At 48.4% G+C, this 22,034-nt stretch overlaps 1 protein-coding gene across 1 annotated transcript in view; it reads left to right on the top strand.

Annotated features, from left to right (window-relative positions):
• The window catches only part of Prtg (protogenin), a 97,229-nt gene that overhangs the window by 56,134 nt on the left and 19,061 nt on the right, over positions 1-22,034 (top strand). Inside the window, exons 12-15 of the mRNA XM_010609089.2 lie at positions 16,418-16,513; positions 17,024-17,210; positions 17,774-17,901; positions 19,067-19,237. Coding sequence (XP_010607391.1) covers positions 16,418-16,513; positions 17,024-17,210; positions 17,774-17,901; positions 19,067-19,237 — 582 coding nt within the window. The remainder of the gene's footprint in view (positions 1-16,417; positions 16,514-17,023; positions 17,211-17,773; positions 17,902-19,066; positions 19,238-22,034) is intronic.

The raw sequence follows: 22,034 nt of genomic DNA, 5'->3' as shown, positions 1-22,034 counted from the left end.
TGGGCGTCATTGACCAGTCGTCACTCTGTCTGTTAAGAAGAAATCCAGTTTTCCCTCACAGGCAACATAAAAATTAGCACCTAAGACGCAAGTTCTTCTGTTTATCTCTGCGGAATGTTTAACCCACTCCCAAGTGACACCTCAGCTAAGACAGTGAAGCTTGCATCGTAGCGAACAGCTTCGTGCTGATCTGTATGTCATGTGTGTATTTCTCTTCTAAAATAGCCCATTAGCTTCTACAGCACTTTTGTGTTTATATTTTGAAGCTTATTTAATTGATTTTATCTTATTTTCTGCTTCTTTCAGTAAGTGCTAATAAAACCTCACATCGAAGTTTCCCTGCTCTTAGGAAGATGCTTATAGTTGTGGAGAGGCTCTTGATTGTTTCCTTGGCAGAACTTGCAAATGTGATTTCTGAGCAGGAAAAGGAAGCGCGGGGCGCACCCTGCATTCTCCCGTTTTTCAGCGTCTGTAAGCGGGGTAAAATGCTTGACGTGAATGACAGACATCTCCTCAGTGAGGGAAGAACTCTTGTAGGAAATTAAATCAATACTGTCCATTAACCGCACTGCTTGTCAGCCTTCGACCGCTCTGGAAGTTTCTGGTGAATGTAAAGAATCTTTAGACGTGTGAGGTCCTCGGAGATCTAAGTAAGTTAAAGAGGAGGACGTTTTTAAAATGCCACCATTAGCACATGAAAGAAACTTCCCGGCAATAGAAAAAACCATTTGCTGTAAAGCAGTAATTACTCTGGTGGGTTTTGTTTTGTTTTCCTTTTAAACTTTGTTCTTAAGAAAACTTAATGCAAATGAAATTTTAGGCTTTGTACTAATTACACGCTCTACAGGGCAGAGGGAAGCCGCTAGACGGGCCATTAATGGAGGAAAACAGTTTTTATCTCAGCCTTTAAAATATTTTTGCGTGTTTATCTGATTATGGACCTAATATATGAGGACAGACACATGCGTCTGCTGTAAATAACCCAGGCCCGAGCAGTGAGACACCCTGCCGGCAGGAAGGTCCGGGGCCGGGCGGTGCTTGGTGTGGCCGAGGCTTCCTCGCATGCACAGCCTCCCCAGGGCTGCAGAGCAAAGAAACTGGACAAATGGCCAGTGGAGGGTGAAGGTGATAACGCGGCGCCTACTGTTCGGAATATGGAGTCGGGTATTTCAGAGTAAATCTGGTCATGAAGCGTTCGGTCTGGGGGGAGTGGACATTCGCCGACCGCAACCCCACCCCCGTTCCAGACTGCAGGCAGTGTGTGACGGGGACACGGGAGGGCAGTGTGCGGGTCGGGGCAGAGGTCCCGAGGAGGTGACACCAAGGTGAGGTGAGGTGAAAGCAGAATCGAGCCAGCTGGGTGACAAAAGCATCTCAGAAGGCCTGCAGCCTGCGGGACTCAGGAGCTCCGGCCCTGCCTGACTCAGTATCACAGCTCCACCAGGCCAGGAAACCCACTTAGGTGCAGTTGACTTTGGGGAGAGAAGTATCATTTGGTCGATCACCTCAGAAAGCTGTGCGACAGCCGCAGCACACTCCCAGGTCCCGCAGCTCCCTCAGTAGCTGGGTAAATAGACCCAGCTGCAGTTGCTGCTTTAATTCCATGTCTCGCTGCTACCTTCTAAGAAAGACTCGGTGCAGATATACAGATTCCACAAAGGAAGGACGCACAGGTAAGGGAAGGCCCAGTGCAGGCTAGGGTTAGAGTTAAAGATGGGGCTGTAATTGGTGCACAGCTTTCCCAGGGATAAATCAGGCAGTGCCAGAAAAGGGAGGAGACCTGTAACTGCATGCCCTTTCTTACCCAGGAACCCCATAGAGAGCCCTGCCCTGGGGGGATAATAGGGGGCTGGGATTTTAGCTCAGCTGTGCTGCCACCTGCCTCACAAGCGCAAGATCCTGAGTTCGATCCCCCCCAACACACAAAAGGATAGTATGGGCCATGCACCAGCAGGGACGCACAAGAACTGTCCCTCGTACTGGACAGGAGAGCTAAGGAAAGCCTAAGTATTTAGCTGCGTACGTTTCATAAAATAAACTATTGCGCACCGTGTAATTTGAAGACACATGGAGTTAAAAGAATGTTGTAGAAAGATATTTAATGACTGGAATAGTTCACGACATTTTTAATGCAGATTATGAAAAAATATCAAGTATTTGTCCATATAGATAGTAAAGGAAATTAGTTAATATTCACTGTGCTTGATTGTGGGTGCTAGTGATAGAACATTTTATTTTTATTTTTGTTTATCTGAATTTTATAAATTTTCTGTAAGAAGCATGTGTTTCATCATAAGAAACAAATAGTGAATTTGGGGCCAAGTGCTGAGGTTTGAACCCAGGGCCTCACACGTGCTAAGCTGGCGCCCTGCTACCAAGCTGTACTGCCAGCGCAGTCTGTTTTCTTAATTCAGTATAAATAAGTGAAGAAATTGGGGCAAGGTAAATAAAGACTGGGAAGTCCAGGGAAGCTAAGCTTGTGTCTTCCTTACTGTGTGCCGTCAGGTCCCGTGTAGCTGCTACAAAGTGGCTCTGAGCTTCCTTGCAGCCAAAGCAAGCTGGAAACACAGTGTGGGACACAGGGCGTTTGCGATGCAGGCTCACACCACCGTGTGGAGAGTATCTGAATCTACGTATCCAAGGTCGTGTTGACTTATACTTGACAGTGACTTGAGATAATAAGGACAGGAGATTCCTGTTGTTCTGGATCACTCAACAGGTCAGGAAGTTTTGGCTGACCTAAAGATATCACTGGAGGAAACAACTAAAATAATTTTTTTGAGCTTTCACCTTTCTCTGACTAGATGTCCAACTATGATGGTTTTTAGTGTATTCCCCCCTCTCAAATAGTTACGCTCCCTCCCTTTAGCCTCGGCTAAAACCGTGGCAGATGGGCCTCCACTCTGACCCCACGAAACTCCAGAAGTTACTGAGAACTTTCAGAAAGCAGGTGACTCTTTACAGAGGCCCCACGTCTGTGCACAGCCCTGTCCCGGAGCGCTGTGATTGTTCTCCCGTGCTGACGGAATGGCACACATGCCTGGCCCTGATTCTGTGTTCTGTTCTTCTGCTGTGTACGTTGTACAGATTTTCATCTCAGTGCAACTCGTTGGGAATTAAGAGAGGACGAGGAAAGACACCTGCGTTTGTGTCTTACACGGGAAGTCCTGGGTACTTCCGGAAATTCCGAAACCTGTTGATGTTGTCTTGTTGTTTTCATTGTCCTCAGTGGTAAGCAAGCAGTCAATACAAACATTCCTGTAGACAGGCAAAAAAATAAAGCCAAGTGTGGGGGTGCACACCTGCAGTCCCACCGCTCAAGGAGGCTGAGGCAGGAGGGTTATAAGTTTGAGCCCAGCCTGGGCAACATAGTAATTTAGTGAGACCCTGTCTCAAAAAAAAGACTGGGGGTATAGTTCAGTGCAGAAGCCCTGAAAGAAAATTGATACAGATGGATGAGGTTAGCCACTAAGAAAAGTAGGCTGTTCTGGGTTAGGGTAGCTTCTGAACCATGGTATTCCTCCTCAGTGAGCAGCCTAACAAATCCAAACTCACAAGAAGGGTTTTAATTTTGTTTCCTTCCATAGAATGACCCTGTGAAAGTCAGAGTCATAACGTGTAGTATTCTTGCCAGAAATATTCAGCCTGGATTGAATAATGAGGGAACGGCATAGTTGGGTAAATCTGAATTGTGACATTTTGCAAAACAGCCACACTGGAGTCTCGGAGCTGCTGGGCTCGTGGCAGACAGGAAGCGGGGCGGGTCAGATGAGGAGTCGTGGGTGAACTTGGGTTAAAACAGCTGTAAAGTACGTTCCTAGCACAGTCTTGGACGCTTAAGTACAAAATACGTACATCTGTATCTGTTAAATTTGTCGGGTGCAGTGATACTGTGGGTACACAGGAGAAATCCCTGGTCTTGGGAAAAGTGTCCAGTGTCGAAGTGTGGTGTGAATTGTCAGGATGACTCAACAAAAGAATAAGTATGTGTGTGTACACCTGTATGTATACACATGCACATAAAAACAGTAAGAAAGCAAGTACACCAAAATGTTTAAAAATAATTTTTTTTTATATAGGGGATCAGACTTGGGACCTTGCGCTTGCAAGGCAGGCAACAGCACCACTGAGTTTAATCTCCAGCTCAAAAAGTGTCCAGTGGAAGTGTGGTGTGAATTGTCAGGATGACTCAACAAAAGAATAAGTATGTGTGTGTACACCTGTATGTATACACATGCACATAAAAACAGTAAGAAAGCAAGTACACCAAAATGTTTAAAAATAATTTTTTTTTATATAGGGGATCAGACTTGGGACCTTGCGCTTGCAAGGCAGGCAACAGCACCACTGAGTTTAATCTCCAGCTCAAAAAGTAATTTTTAATAAGGTTAAAAAGTACCGTGTTGGGCCAGGGATTTAGCTCAGTGGTTCATTCCACTGCCTGCTGCGTGAGCACAAGGACCCGAGTTCGACCCCTGGTAACAACAAAAAAGTACCCTGTGTCATGTTGTATCCTTTAATCGGCATCTCCAGATTATAGAATGGCTCTGCACGTGGTCAGCAAGAGCACTTCCCGCAGTACTCACCGAGGGCAGCTCTTCCTGTGAGGCTGTTGTAAAGCCTGTCTCCTTCATCTATGAAATGTTCATAAACAGGTGTTTGTGATAGATCTCAGAATGAATATAAAAATCTTAGATTTATTGATTATTTTTGTTACTAGGGATTAAGCTCAAAGCCTTTGGATTGAGCTTCATCCCCAGCCTTTTCATTTTTTTTTACATTTTTTATTTTTGAGACAGGATCTTACTGTCAATAAGTTGCCTAGGCTGGGTTCCAGCTTTGCATCCTCCTGGCTCAGCCTCTGTGCTGGGATTACAGGTGTGCACCACTGAACATGGCTATGTTAAGTATTTTATTTATCAGAAAATCTTTTTGGTGTACCTCCCGTGTGCTCAGATTGTTTGAGATTCTCTGTCATATGTGCAAAAACTATATGAAGATATTCTGAGCACCTCCCGGTATCTTGAAGATCTTCAGAGCCTGCTAATACTGTATCTGGAAGCTCACACGGTGTGAGCAGACTCTGCATGGCCAGTGAGCATGCTCATGAGCGGCGCCTTTCTGCGTCAGAGAGCTCGGACCCTCTTACTCAAGTCTGCTTCGCAGTGGCGCATTCTGCAGCTTGTGTGAGTTGCGGTGCTTCTCGGAGCTGAGGGAGGGAGGCAGATGTGCATGGCTTTATCACTGTAATGGGGAAAGCCGATGTTCAGCCAGCTTGTGCGTCCCACTTAAGAAGAAATTTAAGAGTGTTTCTCATGTTGTCATCATGATGTTGGCTGCTCAGGGTTGAGATGTGGAGGGATGGCTGTCAAACAACAGATGTTTTTGCAATAAACTGCACCCCTGACCAAGCCGCCGTGGTCCAGGAGATGATGGATGGTATTTTCGTGTTCCCTTGCAGAGGGTCACGGTGCCACAGCAAGCCCATGACTGTGAAACAGAACAGTGTTAGTCCTGGAGGGAAGTGTATGTCATAGCCTCAGGGGAAGGTGGGCTGCCATGAATAGGCTCTATCAGTCTATAAAAATATTATTTGTAAGGCTGTAATCTCTGTGAGGCAGGCCACTTACAGGAGTTGGCAGATGGGCAGCCACTTAAACAAATGCTGGGCATCCACAGTGGTGAGTCTGTGCGTGACCTCAGGCGCTTATACAGGAAGCCTTGCTTGGGACAGAGATGTCAGTGGAACCAGAGGGGTCTCTTCCCTCATTTATAAAAGTTTGTTAAGCTTTATTAGTTCAGGTTTGCAGTACAAAACGATTACATTCGTCATGATGTTTGTAAACTTGATGCCTTATTAATGGTCTTGGGCTATAGGCATGCACAACCCCCCAGTTTGAAGCGTTTTTTGTGTGCGTTAAAATTATAAATTCTTTTTTTTTTTTTTCCGTACTGAAGATCGAACTCAGGACCTTGGCGCTTGCAAAGCAGGCACAGTGCCACTGTGCTATATCCCAGGCCTGGAATTATAAATTCTTGTAATTGGCAGTCACTGCACTTTATTAGGTTTTTAATTCTTCAGGAACATGTACATGGACATAACCTTATCTGTGCAGCTTACATGTGGCCATCATAAATTTGGGGACAGTGAAGCCACTGCTCTTTGGGAGTTTTCTTTTTCTCCTCCCTGCACAAAGGAAAATCTGCCTTCCGCTTATTTCCATTCACTGATGGTGCAGTGGAAGAGACTCACTCTTCTGGACTGGACGCGCGAGGTGCCGCCTCTGAGTGCGTCCCCAGGGAATGCTTCCATTAGAAAAGAGCAGGAGGTTCTGCTGCAGGGGCTCCAGCATATTTCAGAGTTCATTAGGGTGTAGGTTTAACTCAGGTTCATTGGAGCAAAGTTGGAGTAGAAATCTTCATCCCTCAATTTTTCTCATCCCAAATAGCATGGAATATAGTGCATTTGTCAAAAATAATATTTTTAGAAGCTTTGAAGACTTGATAGATGCATACAAATGAAATTACATGATCAAAACAAAGAAATCGCATAGTCAAAATACTAGTGCGTACAGTGGGGAAAAGCCTTACCCTGTCCCCCCAAAACAGTGCCAGCAGTCTGGGGGCTCCAGGGTAGACTGGCCGTGGGCCGCGCTTACTTTGATAGGAAGCTGATTCACAAGTCCCACATAAAAAAAGCTGTCTTCCAAACCGCCCTCACTCAGCAGGAAAGGGGTTCTCCCGAGTGAGAGGCGCTGTTTGTCTTGGGCCCTTTGAGGGGCAGAACAAAGGAGCAAGTCACTGTAGCTCAGGCAGGCGGCTTCCGTGGTACAGGCAAGGCTGGGGAGGGATGGCCCCCTCCATCTGCTGCCCCGTTTCGTTTACGCCAAATTAAATATTCCACGTCCTCAAAGAATGCATTTATAAAACGTGGTGTCATCACGAAAAACCTCAATTTATTATGCAGATAGTGAAAAATGTTTACAATGAACAAGTCTTACAGAAATTCCATTTATAAACAAAAGGAGAGTGAATGTGTAATCTAGGCTTAAAGTACAATGTTTATTCTTCTGGCTGGAAACACTGCTCCCAGCCTGCAGCACCCTGGTGGAACCTTCCTCAGTTGTCCCGGAGAAGCTGTGTCTTCCCTGGGCCTGGCGTTCCCGCTGAGCTCCCAGCCCTGCTCCATCCTCTGACTGTGGCCTTGTGGCTTGGGGACGTGCATCTCTGTGTCGCCCCAGAACACATTGCAAGCACAGCATCTTGCCTCACGCTCCTTTCCCACACTCCCGTGTTTCCTTGCCCTCTGCTGACCGGCAAGGCCAGCCAGGCCAGCCCTGGGCTCTAGGTCACGGCAGCCCATGCTGCAGCCCCCCTCTGAGTGGTGGTGTGGACAGCCAGGCCCAGGCCGCAAGTCCCCGGCCCCAGCAGGGACCTGCAGTTGGGCCGCAGAGGACGGCAGCCAGGACGGCAGCATGAAGGCCCGATGAGAAATGGATGATTGCCCACAGTCTGTCCCCCTGCACATCCTGCCTTCCTGGTGTGTTCTGGTCACTTTCTACTTCACGTTTTCACGGGTGCTGGGCACACTCCCAGGCCGCTAACCGAGTTCATGTGCACCCAGCTCGATGGACTGTTTCTGATGCTTCGAACCCACCTTGTCACTGCTGCTGCTAGTGCACGCAGAGCCTTTCTACAGTTGTGGGTTTGGGCGTGTTTGTTTTTTATGGGCAGCGTTGGAGACTGAACGCAAGGCCTTTGCCCTGAGCTATATTCCCAGCCCTTTGAGACAGTGTCTCACTGAGTTTCCCAGGCTGGGCTGGAACTTGTGACTCTTCCTGCCTTAGCCCCCCAGAGTGCTGGGATCACAGCCATGGAGCAATGTGAAAAAGTAAACAGTTCAAAGCAACATGCGGTTTTTTAAGCAAAGTGTTTTATTTCTTGTGGCATTTCATTGGGCCACTGCGGCACGCTCATGTCTAACTGGCCGCAAGGCTGGTCCTAAAGTAGATGGAATTGTTTTATCTTCCACTGGTGCAAGGGGGAGTGTTGTTCCTGCCCTCTGAGATTCTTCCGTAAAAGATCAAGAGTTGGATGTGCTAAGAGAGTGACACCGGTAGGGCCTGCTTGGGTGGGCCGTTTCCTCCTGCCCTTCCTGCAGGTTTTGGGCAGGTTATGTTCTTTGCGTGGCCTCGATCCTGTTTCCCCAGGCTGACTGCAGCATCGGATTCTCCAGTGCTGCTCTTCACATGAAGCCCTCTGCCGATGCCCTCAGGGGTGCAGACCACTTCACAGCTGTGTCTGCCCTGCGTGGCGCTTACCTACAGCCTCGTCGACAGCCCTTGAGAGCAGCAGACCCTGCGGCAGCTTCCTCATCTTGCAGGCTGAGCTCCAGGAAGTTGGGTGACCCAGTCAGGCCCGGGTCACAACCCCAATCCCCGAATGCCGAGCAGCTCTCTGCCCTGCAGAATGAGCCCCCACCAAGGACTGGGTGTTTCCCGGGCATTTACTTCATCCCCAGTTCACATCTCAGGAGGGGCGATTCCCACCAGCAGCCCCACGCAGCCCGGAGAGAGTGCTGTCCTCACCGCACACCCGCCGTGTGCCCATCGGCTCGTGCGGTGTGTGCCAGATGGCACTGCACCCGGATCCTGCCCAAGGAGCACTGACGCTTATGGTGACGCTTACGGGGCACACGCGCTCTTTCAGCACTGAACATGAATTCCTCCTCCTCCCAGCTTCCTGAAGTGGGTCCCGCTGTTGGAGCATAACTAAGGTACGGGGAGGAGGCTGCCTCTCCCGCATCACACAGTAAGGAAAGCAGTGAAACCGGCCACTCTGGGTGCTCGGCCAGGCTCTAACCAGGGCACCACACTGCCCATTGGCTTCTTTGTGTGGAACCATCAGGAAAGTTCTCTGGGTGCTCTGGAGAGGACGGTGGCAACAGCAACGCCTGACTCTCAGGGGTTTGAAGTGTGTGTGAAAGGCACACATGAAACACTGGTCCCAGAAGCACTGCTGCTTCCAGGCTTGCAGTGGGGTGAGCGGAACTCGCAGCCTTGGCCCATTGCTGCTCACCCTGGTTCCCAAGGGCCTCTGGCCTCCACCCCAGCAGCTGGAGCGCTATGGCATTGCGCTTGCAGACACCAGCGCCATCTGGTGCCAGAGAAGAGAGAGGCAGTTTAAAGAAAAAGGCATGGGGTTTGCTGAGCAGTCTTCAGGCACACATTGCAGTGAAAGTGGGCGTGTTACACCCAGTGTAGTATTTACTTAAGAGTTGCATAAAGATACGGTCGGTGCTGTTATTGTTAAATAGTGTGCAACTAGACTGGGATTAGGCAGATTCTTGGTGAGTCAACTTCTTTTTGGTGGCGATGGTACTAGGATTGAATCCGGGCCCTTGGTGCTGAACCACGTCCCCAGTCCTTTTAAAAAGGCTTGCGTTTTGAGTCAGAGTCTCACTAAGCTGCCCTGGCTGGGCTTGAACTTGTGATCCTTCTGCCTCAGATTCCTAGAATGCTGGGGTGACAGGTGTGCCCCGTCACATCTGCTCTAAAGAGTAGTACTACAAAAATCTCATCTCATTTGCCTTCATTTTTATTGATCAGAGTTGAAGTCGTTGTGGGTAATAATCACCTAATTGTAAAAATGGGATGCAATCAACACTTTGAACTAATTTCTGTGTCCATCTGCTTGCCCTCAAACTCTTCCATATTTTGCTTTTATGAAACAATTTATTGTTCTTCTACTAAGGAGTGAACTTGTTGTTTCCAGCACATTTATGGTCAGGGGTATTTTACTGTTAGCAGATGTGAGTTATTGGATTAATATGGAAGTCGCGGGGAAAGGCGGATTTGCCCTGGAAAGGATTGGGCGCTCCGAGATGTGGCTGTCAAAACGGTGAACTCCCTCTTGGCTGGGAACAGAGGCACAGCCCTCAATCATGTGCAGGTTGAACACAGACTGAGGAACCTCCCAGGAGGACAGCAAGTCGCGTCAGCTGATGATTTCCTGACACTTGACGCTGGATCTTTTTGTTTTTCCCATTAAGTTAATTGGTAATTTAAGGCAAACAATACAGTTACATTCATCATTGGGAATTTGTATCTTTATGTGATGTATCTTGGTCCTTATTTTTTCCCCATTCCCCTGCCCTCCCTTTTACCCCTCCACCCCTTCCTATCTACATAGAGTTTGTTTCCATTTTTTCATTTTTTCATATTTTTTCTTTTCCCTTCTTTCCTTTCCCCTACCCCTCCCACTTCCCCTATTCCATTTAGACCTTTTCTTCCTATTTCATATTATCAATTATTCATCTTGATCCTTATTTACACCTTTTTTTTTTGGTACCGGGGATTGAACTTGGGTCCTTACGCTTGCAAGGCAGGCCACCGAACCAAACCGCTGAGCTAAATCCCTGGCCCTTTATTTACACTTTTTGTTTGTTTGTTTGTTTGTTTGTTTTGGTACCGGGGATCAAACTCAGGACCTTGCACTTTCAAGGCAGGTTGCAGAACCACTGAGCTAAATCCCCGGCTCCTTATTTACACTTTTAGTTTCTCACACTGGGGAAACAATTCAGTATTTACACGTGTGTCCTATTAATTTCACTTAAGAGTATGGACTCATTGTGCATCCATTTAGCTATAAATGACTCTAGTTTCTCGTTCATTTTGCCTGAGTAATATTCCATTTTATAGAAAAACCACATCGTCTTTATCCAGACTCCAGTTGATGGGCAAATTAGCAGTTTCCCAACCTTTAGCTATTACAGATTGTGCCACTATAAAATGGGTGAGCATATATCACTGTGGTAGGATTCTTTTCATTCTTTTGGGAAGATACCCAGCAGGGGAATAGCTGGGTCAAATGGAACCTGTAATTCTAGTTCTTTGAGGTATCTCCGTATTGATTTCCACAGTGGCTGCACCAGTCTGCACTCCCACCAACAATGAAGAAGGGTTCCTTTGTCCCCGCATCCCTGCCAACATTTGTTATTGGTTGATTTCTTGATAGCAGCCATTCTTTCTGGGGTGAGGTGGAATCACAATGCTGTTTTCATCTGCATCTCTCGAATGATGATGAGCATTTTTTCCATATGTTTTTTGCCTTTACTTGTTTGAGAAATGTCCATTTCAGATGCCCATTTTTTAATTGGGTCTTTATTTTTGTAGGGTCTGGTTTTTTTAAGCTCTTTATATATTCTAGATAGTAGTCCTTTGTCTGAGGAACACACTGATAAAATTTTTTCCCACATTGTAGGTTTTCTCTTTAGCTCTGCTTGTGATTTCTCTTGCAGTGCAGAAACTGTTTAATAAGATGAGATCCCAGTTGTTGATTCTTTGTGCAAGTTCTCATGCTGCTGAAGATTTGTTCAAAAAATCTTGTCCTATACCAATTTCTTCAAGAGTTCTACCTAACTTACCTTCCAGAAAGTTTCGTGTTTCTGTTTTAATACTTAGATTTTTAATCCACTTGGATTTTAGTTTAGTGCATGGTGAAAGACAGGGGTCTAGTTTTAATCTGTGGCAGGTTGAAATCCAGTTTTTCCAATACCATTTATTAAAGAGGCTCTCTTTCCTCCAGTGAGGATGGTTGGCTCCTTTGTCAAAGATGAGGTAGCTGAGTATGGACTCTGGATCTTATTTGCATGAATGTCTTTTGTAGTGGTTCTCAAATTTGTTAAGAGTACCATATTTCTGGCACCACATTTTTTGCCCTTCTAGGCAACCCGACTCTCACATAAGAACTGTAGTACCAGAGCCCGGGATTTAGTTCAGTGGTTCCACCACCTGCCCCGAAAGTGCAACATCCTGAGTTCAATCCCTGGTATCTAAATAAATAAATCATTGGGTTTTTAAAAAAAAAAAAAAAAAAGAACTGTAGTACCATCGTTCTGTACAAAGAATTTAATAGGCAGTATTTCATTTAACACGTAAAATCCCAGTAAGGGAAGGCCTAGACATCTCCATCTTCCAGGTCAAATAAGTGAGCCTTAGCGGAATGAGAAACTTGCTCAGGTCTGTGCAGTTAGTGAAGACACTGACGTGCAGAGTGTCCGTGTCTCAGTCAGCCTCCTGTGGCAGACTGAAATCCGAAGCAAGGGTCCTGTCTTCCAGCCCCGCAGCTCTTGCACGATGCTGACTTCAGCAGGTGTCTGATAAGGGTGGTCTCGGGACTCCATCCCGACTCCCTGCGTGACTGACGACCGGGTGCAGGAGCTGGTGGTGACGAGCAGGGGAGGAGAGCAGGCTGTCCTGCGCCGTGGAGCAGGACGCAGGACGCAGGACCCAGGACCTGGCCATAGGCCACGCCTGGAAAGAGAGCACTTTTACTGCCGACAGAGAAGCCCTAGTGGTTCAGCCCTGTGGACTGCAGAGCCGGGTGGCCGTGCACGTAAACCTTCATGGTCAGGATCACATTTGTGTAGATGACTTGAACTTGCCTTCCGTCCCTTTATCTTTATAGATTGCCCAGTCTTGGAGCAAGTTTAATCCTGAAACCAACGGCTCCCTGTTTGAGCCGTCACCCCTGGACCCCGAGAGCGGAGTGACTGCCGCTTGTGCCGAGTTCCAGGAGTGGGCCGTCATCCTGCCATGGCTGAGGGGAGCCTGTGTGTGCTGCGGCTGCCTTCCCAGTCTGCCCTCCCAGCAGCACAGACCAGAGTCTGCTGAGCCTCCAGTAACCCAGCCCCATCCACGGGCAAGCCTGTCAGGAGGGCTCCTGGGGGGCCTCTGCCCGGTCCTCTTGTGGGAGGCTCTGCGCAGGACTGTGCAGGGTTAGGGTTAGGGTTTAGGCTGTCTCTACCTGTATTTAATGTACTTGTCCTAAGTGCTTTCATTTCTTCCTTTGAGTCCCTAATTCTATTAATTGCCAGTGTGTCTTCTTTTTCGCTCATTGCCTGATGGTGCTCATCTTAATATTAAGATGGCTTATAAACAATGAGAAACTAGAGACATTTACAGCTAAGTGGACACACATTGAGGCCACACTCTTAAGTGAAACACATAGGACCCACGTGTGTAAAAGCCGAATGGTTCCTCCGGTGTGAGAAACAATGTGTACATAGGAGTCAAATATACAACTGATAATGTAAAACAGGAAGAAAAGGTCTAAAGGGGTAGGGAAGTGGAAGGGACAGGGAAAAGGAAAGAAGAGAAAGGAATAAATATGAGAAAAGGAATAAATAGGGAGGGGTGGAAGGGAGGGCAGGGGAATGGGGAAAAAATAAGAACCAAGACAGGTTGTATAAAGGTGCAAACTCCCAGTGATGGATGTCAGCATATTGCACACCTAAAATGAGCCAAGGACGTAATGGAGAAAAAACATCATGAAGACGGCTTGACATCGAGGGCTGTGGTCCCTGCTCCTCTCTGAGATTCACGGGCAGTCCTGAAGTCAGTGGAGGTTCCAGGTTGTCTCTAGGTCAGCAGCCAAAATGATAGTACTTGGGGTCAAGTTTACGCTGAGAGGAGGGCAGAGCTCGGGCACACTGCAGACCCACGCAGCGGGCTGCTCCCCTGGTGGTCCCTGTGTCCTCAGAGATGAGCTGCTTCTCAAGCAGAAGCTCCTGCATGCACAGCCAGGAACGGACCCCCTGAGGAATCTTCCACAGTGTGCGATGTCAGCCTTTTTGCAGGTCCTGTGCTCTGAGTGGGGCAGCTGGTTTCCCACCTGCTGGTCCCATTTCCTGGCGCAGGTGGCACCCGAGATGCTGCTCCCCGCTCCCCGGGGCCCACACTTGGTGTCGGGATGCTGGGTTCTTGCGTAGGGCTCAAGCGGGTCTGTGCTAGGTGCCTCCGTCGTATTGTGACCCAGGGACCTGCCGTCTCTTCTTCCTGGCTGGATGCTCCCGTCCTAGTGGCTCCCCAAGGCCTCTGTGACCGGGCAGGGACAGAGATATCTCTCAAGGTGGTGCTGTGCATTTGCCAAGAGCTGGAGGGCAGAGAACCACCTGGCCCATGTGTTCCAATTAGGGGTGTTTATGGGGTTGGACCTAGATTCAGTGCACTGGGTTGCTCAGCAGTACGTCGGAGGAGATAAAGGGGAAAATGGACCCCAGTGAAGCCTCTCATCTGGCCGGAACCTTCTGAATGTCAGAACTTGGGTGCTGAGCGTCTTCCCTGCTCACTGACAGGAGGCGTGTGGACTCCTCCAGCCGAGAGTCGCGTCCCGTGGGAGGGCGCCTGGACTGGGAACCCCGGACCCTGGAGTGGTTTGTCACAAGCACGCCCCGCACGCACAGCTGCACTTTAGGTGAGGTGGTGCTGTCCACGCTCTTCTGTGGCACCTTATGAAAGGCAGAAGCTGTACCTTACAGGGCTTTCTGTGGCAGAAGCACAGGGTGTGTGTAAGTTACAGGAATTTTTCTTATCGTTTTCTTTCAAAACAAGTGGAAATTGTGTATTTTATGACATCTTTTTAATTCATTTTAATGTTAAATATTAGAATATATTTATCAGTTTCTAAAATATTTATACAGAAGCTTGCCAGGTGGGGTACCTGCCTGTAATCCTAGCACTAGGAAGGGTGAGGCAAGATGATCCCTGTGAGTTCCAGGCCAGCCTGTGCTACGTAATTTTGGGGGTTTTTTGTTTGTTTTTGTTTTGTTTTGTTTTTGATACCAGGGATCGAACTCAGGACCTTGTGCTTGTGCAGGCAGCTGCGCCACTGAGCTAAATCCCTGGCCTTACATGGTGAGTTCAAGGCCAGCTTGAACTGCATAGTGAGACCCTGTCTCAAAAAATAAAATGAAATATTTATACAGAATCTTAAATTGTTTTGGAGAATTTCATAAACCACACACTTTATTTTTTAATGTAATTTTTATCCTTTAATTTCAAGTCCTTTTCTACACTGAATAGATGTAATAAGGGTGATTTTTCCTTACAAAGTATTGAATTTACTTCTGCTTTTTTTTTTTTTTTTTTTTTTTTTTGTACTGGGAGTCAAATTCAGGATCTTGTGCTTGCCAGGTAGGCGCCGTGCCACTGAGCTACATCCCTGGCTTTTATGTTACTTAGAAAAGTATAGTAGAAAAATGCAGTATTTCTGAATAATATTTACTTTTGTTCTAAGATGGTACTTTGTAATTATATGTCATCACAGTTATCCTTTAGTTTGACAGTGGGGATTGAACTCTGCACCCTGTGCTTGCGAGGCAGGCGGCGGAACCACTGAGCTAAATCCCTGGCCCCCACAGTTATCTTTATTTTTTGTGTTTTTGGGTTTTCTTTTTGAGACAGGTGTCACTAAGTAGTCCCGGCTGGCTTTAAACTCAGCGATCCTCCTGCCTTGCCTCCTCAGTACTTTATATTATTAAACTTCAATATTTTTTGAAGTACATTACTTAAAAGTATAACCGTTTGGGATGGGGATTTGGCTCAGTGGTTCTGCTGCCTGCCTCGAAAGTGCAAGGTCCCAAGTTCAATCTCCGGTAACCTCCAAAAAAATTGTAACAGTTCACAGAATTTCCTCAGAGCGCTGAAAAAATGCTGGAGTTAGACTTTCCTTGACTTCAGAATGTAGTCTGACCCCAAGGGCACCGTGAGAAGTAACACTTCAGTGGTGGGTGCGTGGTCACATAAATTCTTAGTGGAGAATATCAGTTGTTTTCCTTACCTTCGGAAGGGAAGCAGCCGGTCACTGCCCTCAAATGGGACGGCCTAGCAGGAGGGCCAGCAAGAAGTCTCCGTGATGGGGCCACCCAGGGCTTACACAGTCAGGGCCTGGTCACCTGGCGGGAGGGAGGAGGCGCTGGTCCTGTCGCCCTCGTCTCCTCTTGGGCACAGTCCCAGTGCAGAGTCGCTCCAAGGTGAGGACGGAGTCCTGAGCAACTAGCGCGGAAAGGAGAATGTCAGTTACTTAGAACTTCCAGGTGGTGAGAAGGCTGTTTCAGCTGGCGCACACCTGTCATCCCAGGACTGCAGGAGGCTGAGCAGGAGGACAGCAAGAGCAAGCCCAGCCTGGGCGACTGCAACTCAGCGAGTCCCTGCCTCAAAATAGAAAAGGGTTAGGGACATGGCCCAGGGCAAAGGCCTGGGTTCAGTGCCCTGTACCACCTGGCAACACAACACACACACACACACACACACACACACACACAGTTTTTTAACCCAGAATCTAGACAGGCTCTGTCCAGTATGTTACTCTCACCCAGACCGCTGGCCCTGATGATTACCTGCCTGGGCGACTGCAACTCAGCGAGTCCCTGCCTCAAAATAGAAAAGGGTTAGGGACATGGCCCAGGGCAAAGGCCTGGGTTCAGTGCCCTGTACCACCTGGCAACACAACACACACACACACACACACACACACACACACAGTTTTTTAACCCAGAATCTAGACAGGCTCTGTCCAGTATGTTACTCTCACCCAGACCGCTGGCCCTGATGATTACCTGCTGGTTTCTTTGTAGACCCCAGAAGAAAATACCATGTGAGGCTGCTGGCTTACAGTAACATCGAAGACGGCTACCAGGCTGACCAGACAGTCAGCACGCCAGGATGTGTGTGTGAGTGCCTGTGCCCTCCTGCTGTCCCCAGAAGCCAGGGTGGTTCAGTTTCTCCCTGCTGCCTTCCAGTGTCTTGAACTAGAAGGTGCTAGAAAGAAGTGCATGAGGTTTCTAAAGTATAAGTGCCTGCTTTAATTTTGCAAGCACAAGACCATTAGAATCTTTACTGGAAAACGCTGAGTTTCCCTTGTCTGCTTGTACCGTGAGGCCCGTTGTTTCTCTCCAACTGCTCGCCTGTGTTGTGGCTGCTAAAGGGGGTGGTGTTCTGCTCCTGAGTCTAGATGGTGTCTGCTAGGAGTCGGGCCTCTGAGTCTCTCGTGTGTATAGTGTGTTGTGCGCTGATGGCATTCGCCTCCTCAACCCCCTCTTGGGAGGATGAGAAATTTCCACCCCACTGTACATCTCTGGTGGAAGAAAGACCTAAAACCAGCATGGGGGGTCTCACCACCTGGCTTCTTCACACACTAGACGTCGTGCCACGCATGTGAAATGCTGTTCCTTTCTCCACAGCCGTGCGTGATCGCATGGTCCCTCCACCGCCGCCGCCCCACCATCTCTATGCGAACGCCAACAGCTCCTCTTCCATCTTCCTGCATTGGAGGAGGCCCGCGTTCACAGCCGCACAGACCATCAACTACACGGTCCGCTGCAACCCCGTGGGCCTGCAGAATGCCTCGCTGGTGCTGTACCTGCAGACGTACGTACCCTGCCCGCACTCCTACACGGGCTGGCCGCTGTCTCAGCTCGGTGTTCAGGGTTGGGGTTACTTTCAGAGGCTGGGAGTTTTGCCTCTAATAATTTTACCATATTCAGTTCTCAAAACTGCACTTTTTCACATTAATGTGTGTGTGATTTTTAAATTTTTCTCAGCCGCACGCAGTAAGATTAGGCAAGGAGATATTTCCAGTAGCTGACCTTAGCGTGTTTAAAGAAACAAACAAAAGACCATTTTCTTGCTGGCCTCAGAAAACAGTCTGCTGGCCATTCTTGTTTTCTAGGCCACAATTACAAAAGCATCCGTCAGAATGCCTTGGAAAATGACGCTGCTCCAGCCTTTCTCCCGGCCCCTGCCGGCTCCCTCTCAGAGAGAGCTTGCAGTCTTACTTCTGCAGGATGGCGCTGTAGTGCTTGGTACACGGGGCTTCTCTTGTCAGCGGAAAGTTGTCTTTGAAGGAAAGGAGCAGCTGAAGACCACAGCAGGTCACCCTGCTCATTGGCTGAGACGCTGGCGCTCCTTTAACAGCTCTGTTACCTTGGCAGATCGGAAACTCACATGCTGGTCCAGGGTCTGGAGCCGAGCACCCGGTATGAGTTTGCTGTCCGGCTGCACGTGGGCCAGCTGTCCAGCCCCTGGAGCCCCGTGGTCCACCACACCACACTTGCGGAAGGTGAGCAGAGTGGCTCTTCCCAGGGCCTCAGGAAGTGCTTCAGAGGCACGGCACGTTGGGGATAGCGCTGTGTCCCCTCCAGTTGACGTTCTTAGCTTTTGAAATGTTTTACCTTTTTTCCTTCTAAAAAATCTGTACAAGCAAACGGGCTCCGGTTTGCTGTCCCTTTGAGGGAGGCCTCGCATATCCCTTCAGCCAGCTGTGCCACTCTAGGCCACACCCACAAAGCTGAAAATGGAAGCCACCAGGGGCCACGTTGCGGAGTGCAGGGTGCAGGGTGCTGGCACCAGGCTGCCGCTCACCATACTCCGGCATGAAGCTCAGCGCAGCGAGGGTGATGCTTCCCCGGGGCCAGGCATGGAGGGAGCGCGGGGCTTTCTCACTGTGGCTGCGGCAGGGCCCGACAGGAGATCCTAGTGCCACCAGCCGCCCACCACACGTGCCACGAGTCCACTGAATCTCAGATCCTGACCTCTTCGGGGATACAGGGGCCCAGTTTCACTTTGCTCTGTAAACTCGCCAGCTCTCCACTGAGGGAGAACTAGATGCTCTGGTCTCAGAAGCACCTTCTTCAGAGGCCTCCTAGGTGGGCCTTGCTTTTTAATAACTGCAGCCTAGATTCAGGACTAAGGGCACAGAAACTACATCTGATGGGCAGATTCTGGGTGGAGCTGTCAACTTTCTGGTTAGCAGCTTAGCCAAAGGTTCAGGGCTCCTAAAAATGCTGTCCCTTGGGCTTAGTTCTTCCCTGTCTAGGAACCCTCCGCCTCCCTCCCTCCCCAGCTGCTCCTTCCTTTCTTTGTATTTATTTTTGAGACAGGGCCTTGCTTTGTGGACTGACCTACACTGACCTGGGCTCCTGGATTCAAGCGATTCTCCCACCTTAGCCTCTCAAACAGTGAGACTATGGGCGTGCACCACCACGCTGGCCCTTTGTTGTTGTGTTTTAATCTTTTCAGTTAAGTGTGGAGTGACGTACGCTTTAAAAGAAGCAGAAATGATTCTTTAGTATTATCACTCATGATCCTGAAGATCTCAAAGTGGTGATGTTTCCCTTTATTGTGGCTTTCTCACACTTTTCTACACTTGCCAGTCTGCCACAGGGAGTTACGTGTTTCTGCACCACTTACCCTAGTGACCCCCTATGTTTCACATGTGTGCACAGCGCCAGCAGGCCCCCCGGTGGGACTGAAAGTGACGCTGATCGAGGACGACACTGCCCTGGTTTCTTGGAAACCCCCCGGTGGCCCCGAGACAGTCGTCACGCGCTACACGATCCTGTATGCACCCAGGAAGGCCTGGATTGCGGGCGAGTGGCAGGTCCTTCACCGAGAAGGTAAAGAAATCACAGAAGAGTAAGGCAGTTACTCGACACAAAGTGCGGTGGTACAGGGAAGTGAAGGCAGAGAGGGACCCAGAGTTCATTTTGAATGTATATTTTCATGTATGAAGTACTGAATTATTAAAGATTTTGGCTTTATTCAAAGAGCATTGGGAAGCCACTGACTGATTTAGCACAAGTCGTTCTTCCTGTTGTGCATGGAAGGGGTTTGCTGGAGAGGAGAAGGATGGAGTGGCACAGTGGTTCGGAGAGGCTCGGCGCAGGCGGGGAGGGAGGGAGGAGATGCGGGCAGGAAGTGAGGCTGCACACAGACAGCAGGCACTGTGGTGTCAGGGTCCTGACTGGTGGGCGCATCTGGGAGCCGCGGCACATGCACTCCACTGCCGAGTGGAGAAGAGGTCAGTCTCCAGACTCAGCATTCTTACTGCATCTTTTATCATTTCATCCTTAATGATTATGGAATCTTAAATCTTTCATTTGGACAAGTTCCATATAGCAGATTTAGGTGATCTGTTGCTTAAATAATACAACTTTATATTTTAGTACTTCCTTAATTCAGATGTATATGCTGGGGAAAGAACTGTTTGCCAAACAAATAAATCTCAAGGTTTTCAAAGTGGAAATGTGCCGGCCTGAGCTACTTAGGGAGTTCAAGGCCAGCCTGAATAACACAGCGAGACCCTGTCTCGAAAAAAGCTGTTCATGCAGTTGTAAAATAAGAAAATGACAACATTAGCTGGAGGGTTTTTTTGTTTGTTTGCTTGTTTGGTGCTGGGGATCGAACTCAGGACCTTGTGCTTGCCAGCCAGGCGCAGCACCACTGAGCTACCTCCCCGGCCTGAGCTGGAGTTTTGATAGTTGTCTACTTCTATTTTTTATTGTCAGAAGTAATGATCTCCTAACCACCGAGGAGACCTGAAAACAGTGAGCACCTGTGCGCCGGTGCTCCTTTCAGCTTTCTGCTGCGGCCTCACAAACCCCTCTGGAGCAGGAGCAGCAGCTTGATTTTGTTCCCACTCCAGCTTTGTGCTGCATCAGCAGGGCGGCTCCTGCACTCTCCCCATCCTGTGGACTTCGTGGCAGTTTTGACAGTGTCGGGGAGTCTAGAAACAGCAGAGGAGGGGTTCAGAGTTGGGAGGGGGAAGGCCAGTCCGAGCCGCGCCTGCTAACCTCAAGATGTGGTCAGGACCTCATCCTGCCCCGCGCCCAGGCTAACCAGCCTGTAAGGGGGAGCCCTAGGATTTTACAGCAGGTCATTCAACTGAAGTTACTTCCGGAATGGGTGATTGACACAGTGCTTCAAATAACAGGGCTGCTGAAATGAGCTGTCCTAAGTGTTAATGAGCAATTTTGATTGTGTGAGCACACATCTTTGAGACTCCCTCATTTGTATCTGCCTAAAAGGAAACAAGATTTTGTTTGCCTCTTTTTTTATCAAAGGCATTTACTGATGAATTTTGGAAAGAACTCAGAAAGCATTTTCCTCAGTGGTACCTAGTGGGGAGGTAGTGGGCATCTGGAGTCTGCACATCGGGGCTGTGCTGATGTCCAGTGCAGGCCGTCGCAGCGGCGGGCAGCGCGCGGCTGGCCAGTGAAGGGCTCCTGTCGGTCCTTTGTTGGTTACAGCTAACCCTGATGGCACAGCACAGGTAAACAATGCAAGTGAAAACCAGTTGAGCATGTTTTGAAAGGAGTTGACTTATCCACATTTAATCAAAAAGCAAAGAATACAGCATGATGTTTAAAGAAAAAAGAAAAGGTAAACTTTTATATCTAAATATAGCATCTTTTAGAGAGGCAGTAGTATCGAATGTCAATTTCTCAGTCGTGTAATTTGATAATCTTACACATATTGTTTGTGTACATATTTAATTCATATATTTAGCACCAAATGAAGCAAAGTATTTTTAATGAATCAGTATTCTTTTAAGATATCTGTGACTAAAATGGTGCATTGTAGAATGGTTGAGCAGAAATGTGACATGATATTTTACTTGGATCTGAAATTACAGCCTTTGCCTTCTGTGCAGTAAATCAGCACAGTTTACTTAATTATTTTCAAATCTAAAAGTCGCTGAAGGAAATTATCCTGTATGTCAGCAATTTTTTAACTATTCTTTTCGAGTTTCCTGGGATGATAAAGATGTTCTTCCTTCAAAACTTCTATGATTATAAATAAGTTTGAGAATCTCTACCCATACTTCCTCCTATCAGAGAGGAGCAGGGAGCAGAGTGCCCCAGGAACTCTTCCTCCAGGGGTTTATACCCAGAAATGGCTGCATCTCAGCCAAGGTGAGGCTTCTGGGGCTACAAGCTGACAAGTTTGACAGGGAAGTGAGCCTGAAGGAACTTAGGGCATAGCAAGCATACCTTTACAGCACCACTAACTGTAACGTTTCTAAAATTAGCAGATCAAAGGCACTCTTCAGAGGGTATGAACAGAGGCTTGGAGACACTGGTTCTGTACCTCCTTGTTTTTACCATGTTTCTGGGCAAGAAATTCTCACCCATCAGTGCCGCCTTAGTCTGTTGCCTCAGAACCCCGGCCTTGGCCATGGTGCCCTCTGCTGAGTCCCCCAACTCCGTCTGTGACTTGGCCCTTCCTGGCTCCCTGTCCATCTACAGAACTCTGTCAGAACCTCGCACTCCTCTCCCAGTGGGCGGCCTCACTGAGAAATCCTCTCAGCTTCCCACAGGGCCGTCTCATCCTCAGCTGTCCCTGACAGAAACTGATTGTCCAGGTTCCTGCTGGGAGCCTCTGTAGGAAAATGATATGTGAGCCTTAGAAAGC

This window comes from Fukomys damarensis, unplaced genomic scaffold (genome assembly GCF_012274545.1).
Source record: "Fukomys damarensis isolate Sample0158 unplaced genomic scaffold, DMR_v1.0_HiC HiC_scaffold_17, whole genome shotgun sequence".
In the NCBI taxonomy this organism is placed as follows: Eukaryota; Metazoa; Chordata; class Mammalia; order Rodentia; family Bathyergidae; genus Fukomys; species Fukomys damarensis.
The sequence above is the reverse complement of the archived record's forward strand: the minus strand, read 5'-3'. Positions and strand labels throughout refer to the sequence as shown.